At 33.4% G+C, this 24,267-nt stretch overlaps 1 protein-coding gene across 1 annotated transcript; it reads left to right on the top strand.

Moving 5' to 3' along the window:
• The first annotated feature begins 17,588 nt into the window (after nt 1–17,588).
• On the top strand, nt 17,589–22,758 carry LOC113065883 (zinc finger protein 64 homolog, isoforms 1 and 2-like). The gene is made up of 6 exons (XM_026237439.1): nt 17,589–17,741; nt 18,503–18,658; nt 18,802–18,918; nt 19,030–19,092; nt 19,185–19,436; nt 20,592–22,758. Exons 1-6 carry the CDS (start codon nt 17,720–17,722, stop codon nt 21,872–21,874), a joined length of 1,893 nt encoding a protein of 630 aa, XP_026093224.1. The 5' UTR covers nt 17,589–17,719; the 3' UTR covers nt 21,875–22,758.
• The last annotated feature ends 1,509 nt before the right edge of the window (nt 22,759–24,267 follow it).

Raw genomic sequence — 24,267 nt, 5'->3', positions numbered from 1 at the left:
TAGACTAAATGTGTTTCACAAAATAAAAACTATGCTAAAATGTCTCTTAATTTTGTCGACCAAAACGACATTATAACATTATTTAGTCTCGTTTAGTCACATTATTATTGTTATTATTTATTATTTTGCAGTATTTCTGTGTCCTGTGTCTTACTTCAGGGGCTGCAGGAATGGATATATCTGTGTCTCTAACATGTTTGGTTGGTAAAATAAATGTTCAAAATCAGAGCGTCTATAAGTCTATAATATAACCTTGTTTGAAATGGGTTTGCTAAAAGAAAATTTTGGTTTTGTCTATATTAGGTACTTATACTATATTGACTGCGTTAATTAGAATTGCATTACTGAAAGATACTAAAATACAGACTAATAAAATAGACTAAATGTCATCAGTTTGCCACCGCCGAAAACAACACTAATGACTATTGTGGCAACAAGTGACGAAACCAGGTAGAACACAGGCTCCGAAACTCCTGATGAATCTGGAAAAGAGCCAGAGAGGTTAAAGCTCTGAGGTGATTCTCATATTTTAAAAAGACGTCAGAGTTTAAGGAAGAAGGACCACCAGTGCATCTGTGTTTATTTGTCACACGGTTTTGATAGTTTCTCCAGCTCTTTTTACTGCTAGATGAGCACAGCTGAACTTCATGACAGTGAAGTAGAAAGAATCTCTTATATTTCCAACTAGATAATTGGAAAGCGTGTAGTAATGTCTTGGAGCGAGTGAAAATGGCCGGATTCCATTTTGCCGTCACACTCCAATCGCTGACATCCTTGGGCTAATGTGGAAAAGTGCCATGGTGGTTTTAACAGTTTTCTGTCTTTATAAGAAACATTAAGGCTGAAAAGTTGATTATTAGGACTAGATTTTCAAGTTCTCTGGATTATAGATTTAGAATATAGATTTTCTGGGTCTCTGTATAACTCGAGTAACTCAATGCTAACATGGGAATTTGTTTCCCAATGTTTTTGTTGTTGTTGTTGTTTTGCCAGCTTTAATAGGTTGTGTACCAAAGTGTAATACTTAAGAAAAACATATTAGTAGAATGAGTGGTTGGGATTTTAGTTTACTCTGTGAATTGAGTCTTTTTGAATATTTAAATGTGTTAATGATTGTGTGTGTAATATTTGAATGTTCTACATTATGCATTTTCATTCATTTTTATAATTGATGAAGTTTGATGAATCAGTCCGCGTTCATTCCCTCTACTGAAGTCCATCTCATCTACTGCGTCTTGATTACAAACTGGATGAGTGATTGGTTTATTTTCATTCACAAATGAGAAGATTCATTCGGAAGTGCCTTGTTCTCAAACAATGTATTTGTACATCGGAAAAAATGTCACCATTTTGATGATCTGGACCTTTTTTAAGTCTCTAAAGAACCGTATAGCTGAACTCAAATGACTTTGGATTCTTAAGTAGCAAGGATCCTTAATTTTTTTTTTTTTACAATATGTTCTTCTAACATAATCTTCCTTTCAACTGAATGCAGTATCTTAACTCTAAAACAATGCAGAACTGAATAAAAGAGACCTAACACACGCATATGTGTGTGTTTGTTCTTTTCCTGTGTGTTTTCGCTCTCATCCTGTATTGAGTGAGGTCACTTTGACACTGGTTATCTCTCTCTCTCCCCTCCCTCTGAAACCTTGATCGTTTTGTGAAACTGTTAGACGACGATTCGTTTAAAGACTCCAAATGACCCCGTGTGTCTCCACGAGACTCATCCCTTCTCTCCCTCCCAGCCCCTGACAGCTCTGATGGCCGATCCTCACACTCACACACACAGAAGCGGATGGGCTTTCTGCTGGCGTAATGTGCTTTGTTGTGTGAAGGTATCAATCAGAGCGCCGCAGATTATTAGTGTCTGAAAGAGATCAAACAATGTTGCCGTCTGCCCCCCCCTCGTGGCTGATTTACAGAGCGGCTGATGAAGTACTCCAGCTCTCTGTCAGGGACCAATGTGACGGCCGGCCGCACTCGCCGGATAAAATATTGTGCAGGAAAGCCATAACGTCTCTCCGCCTAGCAACTATAGCAGCCCGCCGGCACCCACAGGAGACTTCCTGCCATAATGGCATTGAGTCCAGGGTCAACATTTACTGTAACCAAGGGGTTGAAACATTCCCACCCATCCCACCCCCTTCCTTATTTTTTAGGTGCCCTCCTGTATTAACCTCGTGGAAAATCTTGTTACATCGACAATTTGCATTTCAATTGTAAGTCCTCAGAACAGCCTGTAAAGTCAGTTCAACATCCTCATCTTTAATTAGTTCATCATTATTACTATTGCGCATGCTCAGGGTTAGTGATTTGAATGAGCCCCTAACTTTAACTATAAACCCTGCATAAATCGACCTGCACCGTCTGTGCTACAGACACGAATGAGAGCTCAATTTATGCAGCTTGTTGTTGCTGTCATATTTCTAAGCACTTGGACTTTAAGTTTTCGTCTGGCGGACTTCAAAAACCTGGAGCTAGTGGTTGGGGTTTTAATACACTCAGTGACTCTTCTGAATCATTTAACCAAAAGATTCGTTCACCGATTTGTTCAGCAACCTTTTCTTCAAATTTCATATTTAGAAAAACTGATCAAGTCATAAATGTCCATGTATAATTTTCAAAAAACCCTGCAAATTTCAAAAACTATTTGGTTAAATTGTATAAGGATAAAAATATTTAAAACATGGCTGATGTTTTTATTAATGTTTTAATTAGTTTCATTTTGTATGTTTTTTTTTTTTGTACTTATTTTTTATTTATTTTTTTATATTATTTATTTTTCTAGTATTATACAACAAATGCTGTCATAAGAACTACTTATTGCAAGGTTTGTGGACCATATACAGTAGGAGTTTCAACTACATTTTTCGGTAACACTTTATAATAACTGCATGCTATTAATCATTAGTTAAGCATTAGGAAACAGTTAATTCATCATTTATAAAGCATTAATAGACATTTATAAGCAGTTTATAAATACAGATATAAATGCTTTATACCTGATTTAAAAGCATATCTATAATGTATTTAATAATTGTTTTTTCATACTTTATTAATGATCAATTTATCATTTCTAAATTAAGTATAGCATTATTTACACACCAGTTATTAAGGAGTTGTCAGTGGTTCATAAGATCACTTAGAAATTGTAAGTAAATGATTAATAAACTATTTAAATGTGCATTCATACATCTTTTTATTCAGACATATAGTAATAGTTACTTATAGTGTTAATAAATGGTTTATTAACATGTATTACTACTGTAATTCAGGGTTAATTTATGTAGTTGTTAGTTAACTATTTTTGTGAGCTCATCTAAAGTGAGGACTATTTATGCCTTGTAAAGCTTTTACAAATGAGATTTAAAGGCTGTTAATATTTCTATGTTCTGTATCACTGTGTTGTGTTTGTTTCTGTTTTTTGTTTAGAAGATGACTGAGCCTTTAAATATCCTTTATAAATGCTTTACAAGGCATAACTAGTCCTCACTTTAGATGATCTCACATAAATAGTTAACTGACCACTACTAAATGCTTTATAACTACCTGAATTTACTACATTTCTTGTGATCTTATGAATCACTGGCAACTCCTAAATAACTGGTTTGTAAATAATGCTATACTTCATTGAGAAATGATAAATTGATCATGAATAAAGTATGAAATTACACATTATAGATATGCTTTTAAATCAAGAATAAAGCATTTATATCTGTATTTATAAGCTGATTATTACTGTCTATTAATGCTTAATAAATTATGAATTATATGTTTACTAATGCTTAATTAATTATTAATAGTGTGCAGTTATTATAAAGTGTTACCCATTTTTCTTCTGTACGATTTCCTTCTGAATAAAGTTTGAAAATTTACTCAACCCTCAGGCAATTTTTTTTTTTAGCTGTGTCCTTTTTCATATATATATATTTAAGTGTTACTTATTTTAGTGCAACAAGTTAAACTAAATGAAAAAGTATATTTCAAGTAAAGAAAATACCGAACATGATGAAAGTAATGAAATAATTTTTATGGTTTAATTAATGATAACAACCTCGCTCTAGTGTCATCCGTTTTAATGTTTCACAAGTTCCGTTTTGTTTTTTATTTTTTCCAAATTCCATTTTTTTCTGGGTTCTGTTTTATTGTTAAATAATTTTTTAGTAATCAACAACACAAAAATAATGACACTTAGTAAGATGAAAGATGCTGCTGAGCAAACTCCACGAGCCTCACATGTTTGATGAAACTCTGCTGCTTATTCACATAAAGCAATCCATTCAATATTAGTTGTTATGGACTTTAATATTTGCTGATAACAGTCCATATCAGATCCTAACTGTACAGCCCTAATTTTGATTCATTCAACCTTTGTCAAATTCCGTGACATTCAATATTAAACTGTAAATTCCATTATTATAACTAAATTCTATCTTTATTCTGTGATTCTGTCTGTGTTTTCCACAAGGCCCTAAAGATCAAACATAGGCATGATCCGCTCACATTATCATCTAAACTGTTAAAATGTAGTTAACATTAAATAGTTGTATTTTTATGTATAATATAGTTACATAAAATTAGCATATTGTTGGTCTGTTTACCATTGAAGAGATCTGTTTGTTTCTGCCCTGCTTTGCATTGCATTAATGTGCAGCTCTTTCCAGAAACGTCTACCTAGACTTTTTAAATAGCACTTTAGTTTCCTTTTAAAATGATGAGGACTATGCAAGTCCTTTGTTTAAGTTTTGCTTAAAAAGCACATGCATGATTTTCTGATGCTCAAATGGGTTTGGGGGGTCAGCAGTATGAAGAATAAGAAAATTTAGAGAGCGGGAGAATGGTATGTATCTGCTTTTTCATTCACTATTTCTTTTGTTGTGAAATAAGTGATGCTGATTTCTCATTTATTCAAACAATGAAGTCTTCGATCTGTGTTGACTGAGATTGAGAAAGCCTGGTCTGTGCATTTTTTTTAAAGACAGTATATAATCAATAGAAGACAAAGTCTATCATTCGTTTGCATACTAAATAATCTACTTTGGCATCACTCACATTTTCTTCAGACTTTGTCAAAATTGAGTTTCATAATTTCAAGCTCTACTTTTAGAATAAATGAACTGATATGAAAGTGCTTGTCTTTTATTAATTTCGCTCTAGAGCCTTATGTCACTGTCACGTTACAGCTGCATTGTAAAAATCTCTCGATGGGACGTTAATTGAGCATAAAGCATATTCAAGTTGCCTGACATCAAAGTCACTGGCCAGCACCCGATGATAAAATGAACTGTCCATCAGCAGAGCAGTGTTTTTTACCATTTTCAGCAATTTTTGGGCCGTGCTTTGTTTCTGGTCATTTGATAATTGTAGGATATCAGAAATTGCCTTTCTCAGAGTGAAAAGCTATAGCCCTTAAAACCTTTCAAATAAAACTTTTTAGCTACTGCAGTATAACTGCTGACCTATATTTACCATCATATGAAAAGCTAATGGGAGATTATTCCATATTCCATATTTTGGAAAGGGATTCGTTCATGCAAAAGCATTCGAACAACTGAAATCCAAGAGAAAAGGAAGAAAAAATAGAAATGTAAGTGTCATGGTAAAAGGCCAGATTCTTATGGGACACTGAAGTAGAAAATGCGAGATAAATAAGTCACCATCACCCGGTGAATCTCACTCAAATAGGAAACATAACTATTTGATGTTCTCCTCTAGTTCATGTTTTTTCTTGTTGTTGTTGTTGTTTTTACTTTCAATGCCATTTTACCGTCCAAAGTGTGAGGTCACGAAATTCACTCTCGGACATCACAGGAAAGAGGCATGCAGCTAAAAGATAGATGCTGTCAATCCACGCTGATGAATATTTTACCAGTGTTTTATCCTTTAGAGCTTTTTTCCATAAAAAAAAAGAGTATTATACAACAAATGCTGTCGTAAGAGCTAGTGCAAGGTTGGTGGACCATATACAGTAGTTCTTCTTCTGTCCTATTTCCATATAAAGTTTTATATTGCGTTTCAACCAAACTCTGATCACATCTGAGACACAGAAAAAAGTTCACAAAAACGTTCACCAAAAAATAAATAAATAAATAAAAACAATATTGATACCTTCTCAAGTAAATGGATCTTGATTAAAGAATGTTAAGATAATTGTTTTGGGAAGGAAAAAAAGTAGTTTTTTTTTTTTTTTTTTTTTTTTTTTTTGCTGTTTAGTGAATGGGTGCCGTTACAATAACAGTCAAATCAGCTGATAAAAACATCACAATAATCTACAAGTAATCCACACCACTCCAGTCCATCAGTTAGTGACACAAATCCAGCATTAAGGTTTTTATTATGTTTTTATATATTATTATATTATATTTTATTATATTTTATTAAGGTGTTTCATAATTTGAAACCATTGCTTCAGGATAAAACATTAGTCCTTTACCCGTTATGTTGATTTTTCCATTAAAAACATTGTCTCATCTGAACCTGGGGAGAAATATGCACAATACAAGCACTATTTACAAACTAAAAGAGTCCAAAGCAGATTGAAATACATATGTGGTTGGATTTTGATTTTGAGAGGACAGGGAATGGACTTTTTCACTGGACGTAGCATCATTATGGATTATGGACTTGTGGATTATTGTGATGTTTTTATCAGCTGTTTGGACTCTCATTCTGACGGCACCCATTCACTGCAGAGGAATCCACTGGTGAGCAAGTGATGCAATGCTACATTTCTCCAAATCTGTTCTTCTGAACAAACTCATCCAAATGGCCTGACAGTGAGTACATTTTCAACAAATGTAAAATTTCACTCCTATATTTGATTTTAATGGGTGAGTTGTTGTTGTTGTTATTGTTTTTCTGCCTCCCAGCCTCTGACATTTGTAGAATCCAGCCGATTGTAGCCAGTTTTTCCATCCCAGTACCTCTTTATCTTTGGTGGAAATGTGTAATGATAGTCTGTGGAAAAGATTTTACCCAATACTTTAACTTTTTACTCTCTTCGAGCAGCGCCATCTCTCTATTGTAATGATGCAGCTCGTAACAGCCCTTGGAGTGACCTTTCTTTAATTAACTGCATCTTGATGAGCGGATCTACATAGAATGTGAAGGTTAATTAATGAAGTATCACTGCTAGTCTTAAAACCATCACCTAATGGATGACAGCTGGGCCCAGCACTCGCGATTTTACCAGCCAACTCATTAGCAACTCCAACCCGATTGACGGCTCTTTTTTGGTCTGCGGACCATGAGCAAATTGTATTAAAAAAGAACAGGGGTCCCAGATTCCCTCTCGTTTCAAAGGAAATGTGATCGTTCCTCTCAGCGGATTCATATGCGATACTCTGTTTGAAAACGTACTTGAGGAAGCGAGAGCCAGAGGGCCGCGCTTACGTTCCTGACACAGAACAAGCGATTCACATCAGAAAAAATGCAGATGAAAGCAATATAATATCTCCATAAAGATTGAGGAGTGTGTAATCTGTTTCCTGCAGTCTGATCTGTGACGGATGGTGATGGATAACTCCGGGTCGTAATAGCGCGCAGCTTCATCTTGATAAGATGCCGCTTTTGGGATTCTTTTATTTCCAGATGCATTGCAACCCCGCTTATTGTTGCGATTAGGAGACATCAGATACACATTAGCAAATGGAACATAGTGTAAAAAGTGTTTTATGACTGGAAGGGACAGACTGAAGGAGAGGGAGAAGATGTGATTACTGGGCTGGTAGAGTTTCTAATACTTGGAGAGGAAAATTTGATAAAGTGCACGAAAACTAACTTAACTTACTATGAGTGCATGGTCAGCTTTTAGCACAATGACTTTAAGACGAAAACCAACTCTGACACGTCACAACTGTGATGATCGCCAAGTGTAATTCATTTAGTGATGCAAGAGATGACATATATAGTGCATTTTTATAATTTGACATGCTTTTATAATGGCATAACATATATTTGTGATACTGGAGTACACAAGAAGAACTAAAATAATAATAATAATCACAGCTTTTATTTAAGAACTCTGAAAAAGTGATCATTGCTAAATGTAATTCACATAAAGAGACGGAGCATTGCATATTTGGCCAAAAATTTAATTGTTGTTGTTTTTTATATTAGTAAACATTGCATTTTGATTATTTGAGATGCTTTTTTTATATCCACGTGATCTGGGGAGGGGGGGTTGTATAATTAAAGGGGAAAATAATTTGAAATACTTAAAATAATTAAATGTAATTTAATGAAGATAACAACTTTTATTTAAGAACTCTGAGAAAGTAACTATTGCCAAATGGAATTAATATAGGTAGAAAAAAATTATATTTGGCCAAAAATATTGTTTTTGATTACTAATCTTTGCATTTAGAATAATTTAAATACTTTTTTATCAAAGTGATCAGACAAAAACCTTAGAGAAAAAATATATACTTTGAGAACTACAACAAAACAAATGCATTACAGATTCTGACACAGGGATAATTGCCATATGTTGTTAATTTCATGCCATAAATCACCTCCTATTTCCCCCCAAAAAAGTTGTTCTTGCCATTGTGATCTGCTGTAATTTGTGGGCTCTGCATTTTCATTACTTGAGCTTATAATAATGATATACCACATTGGAAAAGCCTTGCAGGCAAAAATGTCCACTTTATAGATCAAATAGAGATACTCAATTAAGCCTTATTGTGACAGCATGTTGAAATACTAGCCATCCATGAATCCCACAGTAATGCATTAGTACTCCAGTGAACAGTATAAGAAGATATAAGTCATTAATGCAAAATAAAAACAAAGAGCAGACCTAGTAGTAGTTTATCAACATGTTTGAATATCTGCTTTATCATTTACTGATGAAACACTTTCTTTTCTTCACAATGTCACTGAATAGTGGTGTTAGTCTGTTCGCACATAAAGCTATTGTATAACTTCAGAAGACTGAAAACATTTGAGCAGCGTGAACAGACTTCATATATCCATAAGACACCAATTCTGAATCAACATATAAAACTGCTAAATTTTCATCATATTGCAATCATTGTGATAACATTTTGTTTCTGCTCAAATGAATACATGATGCTGTCGAGTTTGTGTGAGTCAATGATGACAGATTAAATATCATTGTGTTCTTTTAGTATAATTTATTTAGTATTTATTAATAATTTAGTACCTTTTTTGTATTTTAATATATACTTTAGTGCATGTTTTATTCATTTTATGTGATTTTTATTTATTTTGTGTTTATTTTTATTTTTTTGTAATTTTTGTACTTATTTTATTTCAGTTAATTGCCAAGGCAACATTTAATTAATTATTTTAAAATTCAAGCTTTTCATCTAATATTTTAATGTATATTTTATTTCAGCTTTATTTCAATTTTTTTTCTTTTTTTTTTTTAGTAACAATACCTCTAGATCAGTGGTTTTCAACCTGTGGGCCGCGGCCCCCTTGCAGGTGGACCGCCAATTATTTTCTGTTCATTTGCAGTCCATTCTAGGGCTGTGCGATTAAAAGGAAACTTCCTAAAATCACGATTTGAGCGTGCGCGATTTCTAAATCGCTTTATAGCACAGTTTTCCGTGGCCCTGACCTCCCTTAGTATGCTATCTGATCCAATCAGAATGCATTGCGCCTAGCGCGAGAACAGAGACTGGGCATATGCCTAACTCCAGGTTCACACACTGTCTGTGATGCGCCTTTTTTCTGAGCCAATGTTGACGGATCAGAGCGTTCTCACTGCGGTAAAAGGCTAGAAATAAAAATGTGCGAAAATAATTCATGTCCAACACATGAGCATAGAGTGAATTTGTTAGTGAACAGGATGCAGTTTAAGTGAGAGGAGACACCTTTTAAGTGTGAACGAGCAAAGGAAATCTGCGTGCGAACAGAGAGATTCGCACTCGTGCATTATTTTAATGTGCTTTCGCGTTATATTTATGCGCTCTCACTGCTGACTGCAAACACATAGCCTACTGTATACACACTGCAAACACCTGAGGCACCGCTACAATTAATGAGCTCTATGAAGAATGCATGGCAAAAAGAAAAAAAAAGTCCCTGTATACAGGATTTTTTTTTTTTTTTGCCACAAGTCTATACATTTTTTTACATCTTCACTATAGTGATAATTTTGACTTATGTCTGTTCTAGAGATGTTACAACTTTTTGATAAAGCTCTGATTGGTTTTCTTTTGGAAATATGTTTAAAATTAATCCTGAATGCATATATGACTGTAAAAGCATATCGGTGTGTGTCACAATTGCAAAATTGATCAAAAAAATCGCGATAGTTTTTTTTTTTTTTTGTCCATGTTTATTCAATAAATACAGTTTAAAATCTAGCTTCTGAGTACTAAGTTATTAACCCAACAATAGCGGGGTCAGTTAATTTTTTTGAAGTGGGCCGCGCAAACATATGTGTTTGGTTGTGTGGGCCGCGAGTTGAAAAAGGTTGGGAACCACTGCTCTAGATAATCTGTTTTTGTCGCACCATCAGGCCATTAATGCAACGTTTAGACAATGTTTAGACAGTCGTTGCAGACACTGGTGACAGCGACGCTTTTGTTTTCTCATCAAAAGCTAAAAGAAGTGTTTCAAAGCTTTCAACTCCTCCAACAGCTTTGTTTAATTCATAAAGGTGCTGTATGTAAGTTTTTGCCTCTGCTATAAAAATACCATAATATTTTTGCAGATATTTAAGAAACATTTCATTCATCGTCAAATGCGCTCATTCCTGTTGGTGTCATCAATCTGGCAACCTGCATATGCATCAAGTGCATCAAGGAGGAGGGGCCAAGTGGAAAAAAAACCCACTCCAACATTTTGAATTTGGACTGCAATACCTAGTTCAACCACACGGTGTCAATCCTACATACAGCACCTTTAAGAGCAAAAATGAAATGAAATATCTGACACCAGATGCTTTCCTGGGACCGCTGAGGATTCTGGGAGGGGGTTTAGCAATCTTGACAAGGAACCTCCCCTGTAGCACCTTGTTTTTTTTTCCCCATTAGTTTGGCGCAGAGACTCTTGCCCTTAAGACCCAGGGACGGGCGCACATTTAAGTGGGCAGTCAGGAGAATCCCGGCGGTGTGGCAGGTGCAAGATCTGGCTTCATTAGCTCCCAACACCTCTGTCCAATTACAAGACTCGCACCAGTGGTGACAACCCTGAGTGTGTGTGTGTGTGTGTGTGTGCGTGCGTGTGTGTTACAGGGTGCGCCGGTCTCATCAGTCACTGACTCTCTGCTTTTATCATGCTTCTTTCATATTTTGCCACATCTTCATTTGAAATATGAGAAACACTGCACCTTCATTCGACGTGTCAAATATCAAAAATTCAAGCTGTTTCATTAGAGTTTCAAGTGTGTTTACACTACAGTATAAATATATGTCTACATTTCTGACGTACACTTCAAACGTGGTAACATCTGAATTGGTTTTAGTAAAGACAAAGAGGAAAAGGAGTTGATCTGGGTGCATTACTCTATTTAACCATCCATTAAAATGCAATGCATGCAGGCCAGGACTTCAGTCCACATGTGTCCAATCATAGACGTGCATTTGTAGATTTCAGTTTTAGACTGACTTGATCATCCTGATTACGGTTACTCTAAAGATAAAGGTTCTTTATTGGCATCTATTCCACATACATTTCTTTAGATCATTAAAGTGTTCTTTACAGTAATAAAAAATGGTTATTTTAAGAGCTGTTCACTAAATGGCTCTTTATAGGGAACTAAAATGGTTCTACTATGGCATCGCTGCTAAACTTAATTTTAAAAGTGACCTCCAGTGTATCGTTTTTCAAGAGTCAGATCAGCTGCTCACGGTCACTTTTCATAGTGTGCACTGTAAACCGTCATCTCTTTCCAAACTATTAATCATAATATTAGAACAGTTGTTATGAGTAATTAGCTGATCAGTATGTGACCATCATGAGTTGTTTTAGTTCCAGAGTTCCATTAGATCCTCCACCTACATGTTTATATCATAATATCATATATATAGCAACATTATAATGCTTTTACAGGCTTGCTATGGTGTCCGCAAGTTTTGGAGGTATGTTGCATAAAAATACTGTTTATCTGCATGCATCTCTGATAAAACTTTAGTTATTTATTTATCTCTTTATTTGACATGGACATACAATTACATTGGACGAACCATATGCATTCGTTTTAGTGTTATAGCATGAATGCTAATTTTCAACACCTGTCCACGAGAGGCTTTTAGGAAGAAAATACAATAACAATATCATTTAATAATTAAATTTCATACATTTAATTTTATTTAAGTTAATGTTTGTTTTATTTCAAGTAACATTTTTTAATGGTTTTAATTTTAGTTTTAGTTAATAACCAAGTCTCACAACTTGTGCAATAATTAGTTCAGATCATTTTAATCCTGAAATCACTTCTTCTTTTTTTTTCATTTGTTTTATCATCACCCAGGCATAAGAATCATCTGATCACATCGAAAAAATAAAGGGATGTAGAGCTGATTTTTTAGATGTGCTTTTGATAGTCTACATTTTTGCATTGACCTGAATCTATTAAAGCCATAAAAACACAGTGAAGTAGACATCAGCAGAGTTAAATTCACTGGACACTTCTGGGTTAGAAATGAAAGCAAAAGTTTTCAAACAGCTTATTAGATGTGAAGAGCTCATAGATCGTCAGAAGATGATTAAAAAGACGCAGGGTCCTTCTGGAGTCTGTGCAGTGGATTCTGCCCTGAGCCACTGATGATTCTTCTGTCTAGTTTATTGTTTATAAGTGTGCTTTTAAAGGCCTGATTTTGCCTGAAGGGATTCACTTCTGTTTAATTTTTTGCTCTTCTGTTCTCCATTCTTCAGTTATCATGTGCATTGTGATCTACTTTACATCCTGGGCTTTTCGGTGCTAGCAGATTTTTGAGTGTGTAGCAAATATGATCACATTAATGCATGGCATTAATGATATAGTATAGATATGGTATTTATTCTTATTTAATGATTTTTAAAGTTTAATAACAATAACAGAAATTAATATTATTATTGTTATAATAATAATGATAACAAACATTTATTTGTATAGCACTTTTTATACATAAATGCACCTCAAAGTGCTTCACAAGTACAATATAAAAACATAAATAAAATCAACAAAAGGTTCAAAAGGTGAAGTAAAGCATAGTTTGACCTCAGTATCTATATAAAACAATTAACTACATTAAAAGAATCAGAAGATAAAATGAACATAAAAACTGACTGACACATAACTTCACAGTTATTTAATAATAATAATAATAAATATTATTATTATTATTACTATTATTATTATTATCTAAAACCTTCAAAAAAACTTTACAAAGAATATAAAATTGTAAATGTAAATAAATAGTATTTTATTATAGATTTTTAACAGCAAAAATAAAAAAATCCAATTACAATTATATTATTAAATCAATTGTAAAAAATTGTAAATCTTTTTTATTATTAGTAGTATTATTATTGGGAAAATAATATTTTAATCAATAAGCAAATACATTATTAGTGTGCTCTACCATTTTTGTTATTATCATCATTATTATTATTTTAAACCTTCATTAATTATATATATATATATATATATATATATATATATATATATATATATATATATATATATATATATATATATATATATATATATATATATATATATATATATATATATATATATTAAGCATTTTAACAGCAACAATAAAAATATCATTAAAAAAATTAAATTATTATCATCAAAGCACTATAAAAATGTATTATTCTTATTATTCTTAAAAGTAAAAAAAAAAAAATAATAATAATAATAATAAAAACGCTCAAATATTCCCTGAGGAGGGAATGTGACACTGCATCTTCTTTTCTTACCATGCCTCTGGATGCATGTTTCATTATTGGAGACCAAGAAGCAGATGAAGTATTCTCAGGACGCAGTTCATTCCCTTTCCAGGGAACCATGTTACATGCATAACCTGAGACGTTCCTTTTCAAGGGAACCCGAACTGCATCCTCTATCAGTTACTATGAAGAACGGAATACCCACGCTGCCATGCTGGTGAGTGCATGCCATATGCAACCTGAGACGTGTCTGTAATTGAAGAAATTCTTATTTTTATTCATTCATTAATGTATAGAAAAAAAAATTCTGTGCAATGTATGATTTGCTTTATATAAAAAAAAGGCTATTATCTATCTTCAAGCAAGTAAACGTGTGTCTGAGCCATCATGTACACAGAGATGTGATGTTTTCCAGACGTGGCCTCCGTTTTATCTGATGTAATGATAACAGCTGTTGAGCTCCATTCGTACTCTAAATGTGTGTATAATTTGTCATGCAGCTCAAAGCAAACATGTACCTTAAGAACGTCTTTTCCTGTTCCTCTTCACGTCATAAACACATCACCCCGCTGTACACATTTCATTTTTCCCCATCTCTTTCCGTCCGTCCCATTTTACTGATATTATTTAGGACACTGTTGCTGTAACCTTAGGCTGAGTGAAACCTGGCGTGGATCTTCAGATCAGACAGACAGAAACGTATAGGTGTCTACGTGTTCATCTTTCATTTCACCTTCCAAAGTTTTATGCTGACTCATTTTTGCATTCGATTCCACATTTATCTGTTGTCGTAGCATTAGAGGAGATGTTGAAGCATGCCCCGTCTCTGCCCCCGTTTTCCATAAACAACGAGGAAATTTAATGTAAACATGGCATAACATCTGTTTATAGGATGATGAGAAATTACGAAGGCTGAGAATTACAAGAACTTTAATAGATTATTAAAAATGGTCCACGGGGAATTCCACAGTTCTTGCAAAATATTTATTTAAAGCACGTTGGTTAAATCTGTATTATCATCTGTTGTATGCAACAGAAGTGGCTTGACATTGCTCAAGGAGGACTTGTTATAAATGCTGTATTAAGGTTTTCAGAATGTCTAGTTGAATCTCTTGAAGTACCTCGTGACAAACCCAAAATTTTACATAGCCTACTTCTCCCCATTCTTCAGCCAGAAATTAAACTTCTGTCATTTACTTACCTTCATGTCATCCCAAAGCTACCAATCAAATTGTGTGCTATCTTCATGTCACATTGCTGTACATTTAATGTCCTTTTTGCAGCTTGACAGCCCTTGGCCACTATGCACTGTTGTTTAATAGAAATTACACAAAATATCAAAAATATATATTATTATTATATAGACAAATATTTAATGTATCAAAAAGCATTAAAATAATATTTTTGCTTTTTATTATTATTATTTTGTTGTGTTTTAAAATAGCTTTAACATTATTATAATTAATATTGTTAATAATGTTTTGATAAAAGTAATATATTTTTGTATTATACTATATAAAAATCAATGTTTTCAATATAATGATTTTAATATATAAGATGCTCACCAAATAATAAAAATAATTTTTAAACAGTATTATAATTGTTTTTTATAGAAACAATATATATTATAAAATAATATAATATATAAAAACTGATTTTTGTTTTGTATTTAAAGTACAATATGATTTTAATATATACCATGTTTGCCAGACATTATCCAAAAATACAAATTCTAATTATTATTATTATTATTATTATTATTATTATGCTGTTGTAAATATATTTTTTTATATTGTTGTAATTATTAATGCATACATTGTTTTTGTTTTTTTATAAAACATTATTATAGTTATAATTATATAAAAAGATACTTTCAAATTAATGTGAGTTTTAATATGTTCACCAGATGTTTGCACACAAAAAAAAACATAATAATAATAATATAATAATAATAATAATAATAAAAAGATTTGGATCTATGGCATGAAGGTGAGTAAGATTTTGAGGATTTGACTCAGATCCGTCTGGAGTTTTGATGTCATCATCAGCTCCAGGAATTTCATTTATATATTTTTTCTATGCTTGATGTGGTAAATGTGGTCAAGTGTTTGTTTTATTCACATAGCTCATAATGTCAGTACATTCATGACAGTGCCTTTCATTTCTTCAGTTTCACCATATGTGAGAATCCAGATCTGGTCTGCCTCTGAATCACAGCATATGGGAATGAAAATGGGGTGTAAATTAATGATGAGTGGGATTACTCACACTCTTCACACCACAACCTGAGCTGAATGGCCTGAGGTGACGAGGAATTATATGTAAATATTTTATTGAATATAAATGTGGCAGTCAGTGTGTTGTCTGCTGGCGGCGATGGAAACACATATACTTTCTGAATGAGTTTGTTTTGTGAAACTCAAATTTGTTTTGTGTTGTTTTGTAGCTCAAGATCAGCTCACTGTAATATTAATGAATTAAATATTCATCTTTGTCTATTGCAGTGAACATGCTTTTGATTAATAAACTTGAGTACATTAAACATCCTTGACTTTTCAGATATAAAAAATGTTTGGTAGTGTGAGAAAATATGTGTGTGTGTTATCTTTTATCAAAATCATATCAATTACATTTATTTATTAGTAATTATTATAAAGAATGGTAAAAATAAAATAAAAAAAACAATAACAATTATAATGCTACAGAAATACATACTGCTGATGCACTTTCAAAATGTGTAAATGTGTTGTATACAAATAATACTATTCTAGTATTACAAATATAATATAAATATATTACAATGTGCAATATTACAATTACAAATACAGTTTTTACATAATAATAATAATATATTGTTAAGATTATATACATATATAATATTTATTTTTATGAAAATTATATTACATTTATACTTATTAATTATATATTTTTTTAAATAATGTTATGTATAATAATATATTATTTAATATATATATATATATATATATATATATATATATATATATATATATATATATATATATATTTATCAGTATATTATATCTCTATTATACAAATAATAGTTTATGAAATAATTTATATAATTATATAACTATTGAACATATGAATCATGTGATATAATTTATTAAACTATATTGATTATATAAACAAGTATATATATATATATATATATATATATATATATATATATATATATATATATATATATATATATATATATATATATATATATATATATATATATATAATGATTAAAAAAAGCACCGATAAATAAATGAAAGCAAATAAGTAATTATGTGTTGTTCTAAAAAAATTATATATATTATATAATTATATATATATATATATATATATATATATATATATATATATATATATATATATATATATATATATATATATATATATATATATAATAAAATAAAATGTATGTTGAATGATGGAGCGCGGGCGCCGCCGTGTGTTCATCTGATGTAACTGCAGTCAAAAGTGAAGGAAGACTTATAAAGAATGAAATACAAACTGAGTGCCAAGGAGATTTCTAACCTTATTTAAAGGTTAAAAATCCTTGTAGTGAGCAAAGGTTGACTGAAAATGAAAAAAATATTTTAATTGAACGTGTACGCCTACAAAAACCTATTTTTGGTAGCAAGATGTCATTGGTGAAATACTCGCTCCTGACGCGTGAGGCGCTCTTTGCTATCGCTGCCCCGATGTTTACCGTCAAGCAGTTCACACTGTCGCAAAAACCGCAAACTCTGCTGAAAAGCGTTTGAAATGAAGAGGACACCGAACAACAACAAGGTGCATTAAAGTTGTCAGATACTTCACAGATCGAGTCTCAGCGGGCTTCAAGATCCACATGGCAACGTTCAGCGGAGAAGGTACAAAAAACACTGTTCGAAAACAGATTCGAAAAGAGATTTCTGTGCAGTAACGTTACAGGTAACTCAAATGATCCCAACCATGATGAATATATTTACACTGTTAGGTTGATATATGAAGGAATCAAAGTCCTTTCTGGTATATAATTCTAAGAATAAAGTTTAATTGATATAGTTTGTATTCATTGTTAACTTAACGTCTCTACAGACAATAAAAGTTAATATTACAATTTGATATACTTAATCATATTTCTGATATTATATGATACAAATTTGAATGTGTGTGTGTGTGTGTGTGTGTGTGTGTGTGTGTGTGTGCGCGCGTGTGCGTGTGCGCGTGTGTGTGCGCAAGCATATATACATATATACACACACACACATATATATATATATATATATATATATATATATATATATTCATACATACACAATATACAGTTCAGTTTGAAAATTGTAATAATATATAATACATATACTTGTTTTTTTTTTTGTTTTTTTTTGCTTGGTGTAAAAAAAAAAAAAATATATATATATATATATATATATATATATATATATATATATATATATATATATATATATAAAATTGATAGTCATGTATATATTAAATATTTGTATTTACTTCGTTACATTTATTTATTGAATATATATATATATATATATATATGTGTGTGTGTGTGTGTGTGTGTATATATGTTTGTGTGTGTGTATATATATATATATAAATATATATGTATGTATATGTATTTTTTCCCCCACAGGAATAAACCACCTGTTAGTAGAAGTGAGTCCTGACATCCACATCTGTGGCTTCTGCAAACAGCAGTACAACAACTTTGAACACTTCTTTGCACACAAGCAAAACTGCTGCCAGATCCCGTCGACTCATATATCATCCCGAAACGCTGGGCCCAGTGGTGAGGCTAATGTCCAAATACTAACGTCCCTTTTAAAAGTTCATATAGTGAAGGATCATATAGTATACGACCCTTCATATATAGTATACTGCGCTGTTGAGTAGTCACAAAAGTGTGTTTTATTTTTTATTTTTTGGTGTCAGAGTCATTTCAGACATGTGTACCAAAAGTGAAGAAGACCCTCACCAAAGCCCAGAAAGCCCCCTCCAAAAAGCTGAAACCTGCACTAAGTCAAAAAAGACACACATGCACATTCTCAGGTTAGTGCTATTGCATTTCTTACTTTCATATATTTACTTATGAAGTATTTAAAGTGAATATCTCCACTCTATGGGGCTTAAAAGCTGTTTTGGTTCATTTTGTGCCCTTAGGTTGTACATTCAAAACTCAGTATGGCCAAAAAGACATGGAGAGACATATTTTAACACACACTGGTAAATCATTTCATGGGATCATCTCAAGCTTTATCATTACCAAACGATGTCAAATGCACATTAAAATGCTGAGATCTGACTCCTCTCTTCAGGTGAGAGGCCTTTCGAGTGTGAACTCTGCCATAAACGCTTTAGTCGTCGCGATAAGCTGAATCTTCACAGCCGTTTGCACACAGGAGAGAAACCGCACAAGTGTAAGTACTGTCCGTACGCAGCGGCCGACAGCAGTAGCCTGAAGAAGCATCTCCGCATCCACTATGATGAGAGACCCTTTAAGTGTCAGATATGCCCTTACGCTAGCCGCAACTCCAGCCAGCTGACCGTTCACCTCCGATCTCACACAGGTGAGCACAGACCCTGTGTATTTGCAAGAATAAATGTCAGATATGTTCTGAAGTATGTCAAAATGTTAGGTGTTTTTGAAAGGAAGTAACACTTTTATTTACGAAGGATGCATTACATTGCACTCCCACCAAAAAAAAGCATTGTTCCTTTGCAAAAGCACTCAAATATAGTTTTTTCCTCCCTAATGTGTGATAATATTTTACAATATAACTGTTTTACTATAGATAGATAGATACAAAGTGGAGATCAAACATATAACATACACATATCATATAAACATGTAATTTCATAAATTTCAGGGTCACTGAGATATTTGAAAAATAAATTAGAGAACACTTTTACAGATACATCCAAGTTATTGGCATTAATCTGGCACCTAGTGCTGATTTTCTTAATTACACGTCAAAGCCCTTCTTAACTGGCAGAATTCCTCTAATTTTCACTGAGATTGGGAGATGGCGAAAACCTGATTTATTTTCCTTGTTTCTGATGCAAAGCATGCTGGGAACAAGAAAACACAATCATTTTAAGTTCACCTTACTACAACAAAATTTTGAGTTTACAGAACTTATTTAAATTAAGTCCAATGAACTTTCATTATTATTTGAGTGCAATTAACTAATTTCATTTGATTAATTTCACTGTTCGGTTTTACAGTGTAATTTTTACACACACACATACATATATATATATCACACATTATTTCATCCATTTTATATATAAAACTCGTTAACAATTGAAATAACAAAAAAATAAATATCAACTAAAATCATTTTAAAAACACACAAAAGTCAAGTGTTTTTCTAATTGTTTTTTTTCAGCTGCACAATATTTCCTGGTACAGCTGATTATTGAGAATTTACGATAATGCATGTGAAACTTTGCCAAAAGATTCATAAGATAACACTGGTTTTCCTGTTTCTTGTTATCAAAGCCAAAACTGCTCATGTTATGAAAATGAAGAACACATGCATTCAGTTATATAAATACATACGTTTGGCCAAAAGATTAACGAATTGAAATGTCAAAATATAGTTGTACATCTGTGTGTTTGCTAGATAAGTATGATGCTATCAAAACAGCATGATTAGAACCGTGTTCCTTTTTGTGAACTAGTGGGAGCTGTGATGTATTCAGTTCACATGTTTCGTCAGGTGACGCCCCGTTCCAGTGCAATCAGTGCGATGCCAAATTCAAGATCAACTCCGACCTGAAACGCCATAGTCGGGTTCACTCCGGCGAGAAGCCTTATAAGTGTGATCTCTGCGAATATCGCTGTGCGATGAAGGCTAATTTAAAATCCCACGTGCAGCTGAAACACAGTGCCTCGGACTCCTTCCGCTGCTCAAAATGCGAATTCCAGTGCTCCGCCAAAGCTGCTCTGCGACACCATTCCCGCCAGCACCAGCCGGCCCAGCCTTTGCAGTGCAGCGAGTGCAGTTACTCCTGCTCAAGCAAGGGGGCGCTCAAGATCCACGAGCGCGTGCACTCAGACGAACGACCCTTTAAATGCGAGCATTGTTCATTTGCTAGTAAGCAGCGCAGTAATTTGTTAATTCACAGGAGGAAGTGTCACGCAGATAAACTGGACAAGCAGGGTAAGTCTGGAAGAGAACGCGAAACGGGGGAGGAGCCTCCGAAACCTCTCAGCTCGCGTTACCGAGCCCGACTGGAAGCAGCACGAGCCTTTCGTTGTGACTTGTGCGAGGCTTCATTCGTCAGGGAAGACTCTCTTCGCAGCCACAAGAGGCAGCATAACAGTAAAATACAACAACAAAGTCAAACTGTTACCAATCAACCAGTACAAACAGCGGGACAAACCTCCGTCACAGCCGACACACCGTCTTCCTACAACACGACACATCTTAAGATCATCATGGCGCCCTCTATAGGACCGGAGGCTACTTTTGTCCAAGCTGCCACTGGAAAGGCTGGAGCCATTCTACTCGGTCCAGAGGATCACAACGTGCTTTTGAACCCCGTAATACAGCACGTCAACATGCTAGCGCCAGAGTCCGGCCTCGAGCACCAGACGGTTTTACTCACTCAGATCGACTCCAGTGAAACCAGCCCTCAAACCAGTACCCATAACTTCATCGCGTCGTGTTCTGCGTCCGCTTCCGACGGCACACACACCTTCATAACATCCTGTTCTGACCTGGAAAGCCTCCACAAGCTCATCCAGGAGGGTGGGACTGAGGTTACGGTGGTAACGGAGACGAATCCAGCGATTGCCACCCCAAAAGAACCCCTGAACATTGATGGTTCCTCGTCTCAGGACATTTCTGAGCACGCTGAAGATAGTTTAGATATGGGTCCACCTGAAACCATTCTTGTTCAAAGTCTCCCTCTGTCGATTTCAACACAGGAACAGGACCAACTGTCTCCACACCATTTATTTTCAGACTCAAATTCGGTGGACATCAGTGATTCTTAGTTTTTTGCGCGAATAACGAGATTCCACTGTGATGTTGACTTTAATTAGGCTAGACACCATATTGAATTAAATACGGGTGAAAATGAGACTGTGAGGATTGGACTTAGAGTTTTATAATGGCACGCACTATATAAAGGTCCTAGATTTTGTAATTTTCCCAAATTTACATGCTTTTTTTCTTCTTTAAGTTTCTTTGTTAAGGCGTTTCGTCAACTGGGCAGTTGGTATTTCATTAAACAACAATACAATCCATTGAATGCACTTTACTTCTATTCCTCACAGCCCCGTTTTCATTCACATCAAAAATTAAATATGGTGCTGTCCTGATCAAGGTCCGACATGAAGATAAAATTAACTGTTTGTTTGGTTAATTTCCTGTTTCTTTATCCAACTAATGCTTTGTTCATGTTGTGTTGGAATTACTTTAATTATAACAATTATAAACCTCAGAAATGTTTCAGTGTTCATCCAAAATGGATCCATGTGGAAGTTTGTTGGAGAAAACAAATGCGCACATATTAACACCAGTAAAAATAGTGTTGAGATTAAAACCTTGTTAACTTGTTGTTAACTGTGCAAACTGCTGCCATTTTGGTTCAGTCATGCACATTGGTGGGAGAAATCAGAGCTTTCACAAAATTAAGAGTGGGAACTTAAAATTAAGAGTTTGAAAAAGATATGAATGGATCTTACATTGGAAAATGTGTAATTATTGCAATTAATTCTGACAAGAGCTGAATGCAGCATCATTTATAAAGGTTGCCATGTTGGATCAGGGAGTCATTGTTTCATTTTCAAGTTATCCATCAAATCAAAAGTAGACAAAGTATGTTTTTTTTCCCTCTATTTCACAGTGAAATAAACATTCTTCTTTTTAAATAAGAGACTTGTTTTACCATTGTGTATTTTCTGTTTCCTGGTGGTTTAGTGGTTAATGCTCTGTTAACTAAAGCACAACCCTTCACAGAACATACTCTACACAAGTATACTACCTTGTAAAAGTTTGGGGTCAATAAGCCTTTTTTTTTTTTTCATTTTTTAAAGAAATTAATGCTTTTATTCAGCAAGTATGCATTAAAATGATCAAAAGTGACAGTAAAGATATGTATAATGCTCAGTATACTTGTATAGCATTTATTAATGTTTATGTTAGTTAATACATATACAATCATCGCTCATAATAGTTTTAATCTTAACAGATACATCTGATTTTAAAAGTACATTAGTTAATGGTGAAAATGAACTAATTTGTGTAAAAAATTTTCATTGTTGGTTCATATTAATAAAACTCGAAGTGTAACGATTCACTTAACTCACAATGCGATATGATACGCAATACACAATTTTAGAGTTAAGACCAATGATAAATGATGCTCAGACAAAGCATTTTTTTTTCTTTGTGAAATTTAAAGAAGTCAAATGACAAAACTAAATTGAAATTTTACAGCAAACCCAAAATCAAATGTGTGGCACTTATGGAACAGCAGTGATACAGCGTTTACTTAATATGCGTTATCGGAGGCGAGATGAAAAGAAAATATAATCCACACTTTTCTAAAGACAGTCGGTTCCCTCAGAGATGCATTTATATAAACTCCCAACCCCAACTGTATCGCATTTCGTTTAATATCTCAACTGAATTGAATCACTTATCACTCATCACTTATGTGACCCTGGAGCACAAAACCAGTGTTAAGTCGCTGGGGTATATTTGTAGCAATAGCCAAAAAAACATTGTATGAGTCAAAATTATATATTTTTTTTATTATAGGCCAAAAATCATAAGAGTATTAAGTAAAGATCATGTTCCATGAAGATATTTTGTAAATTTCCTATCATAAATATATCAAAACAAAATATCTGGTTATTGATATGCATTGCTAAGGACTTAATTTGAACAACTTTAAAGGTGATTTTCTCCTTAGATTTTTTTGTATAGTCGTATCTCGACCAAACATTGTCCCATCATAACAAACAATGCAGTTTAAAGCTAATTTATTCATCTTTCAGATGACGCATAAATCTCAATTTCGAAAAAATGACACTTGTGGTCCAGGGTCACAAATTTGTATGGATGTTCAACCAGCTTGTGGTGTGTTACATCCCTACATTAAACAACAACTGAAACCTTGCTTTAAAGTGTTAACTATAGTTATCAAATAGCTTGTATAAGCTCTAGGCATTTTTGTCACAAAATTCCCTTTATTTCATCTCTTCTTGTTATTACTCATTTCAGTCTTGATTCTTATCAAAACCAATGTATAGCGCCGCAGAGCTGTCCTAGACCAACCTTTTCTTTCTTTTTTTTTTATGTCATTTATGTCATTTGTTGGTGCAAAAGAAACAAATGGAGAAAAGAACGTTTTTGAAAAAAGATATTTCATTCATATTTC

The sequence above is a fragment of the Carassius auratus genome, chromosome 48, assembly GCF_003368295.1.
Source record: "Carassius auratus strain Wakin chromosome 48, ASM336829v1, whole genome shotgun sequence".
Classification (NCBI taxonomy): domain Eukaryota; kingdom Metazoa; phylum Chordata; class Actinopteri; order Cypriniformes; family Cyprinidae; genus Carassius; species Carassius auratus.
Note: the sequence above shows the minus strand (reverse complement) of the source record. Positions and strands in the feature narration are given on the sequence as shown.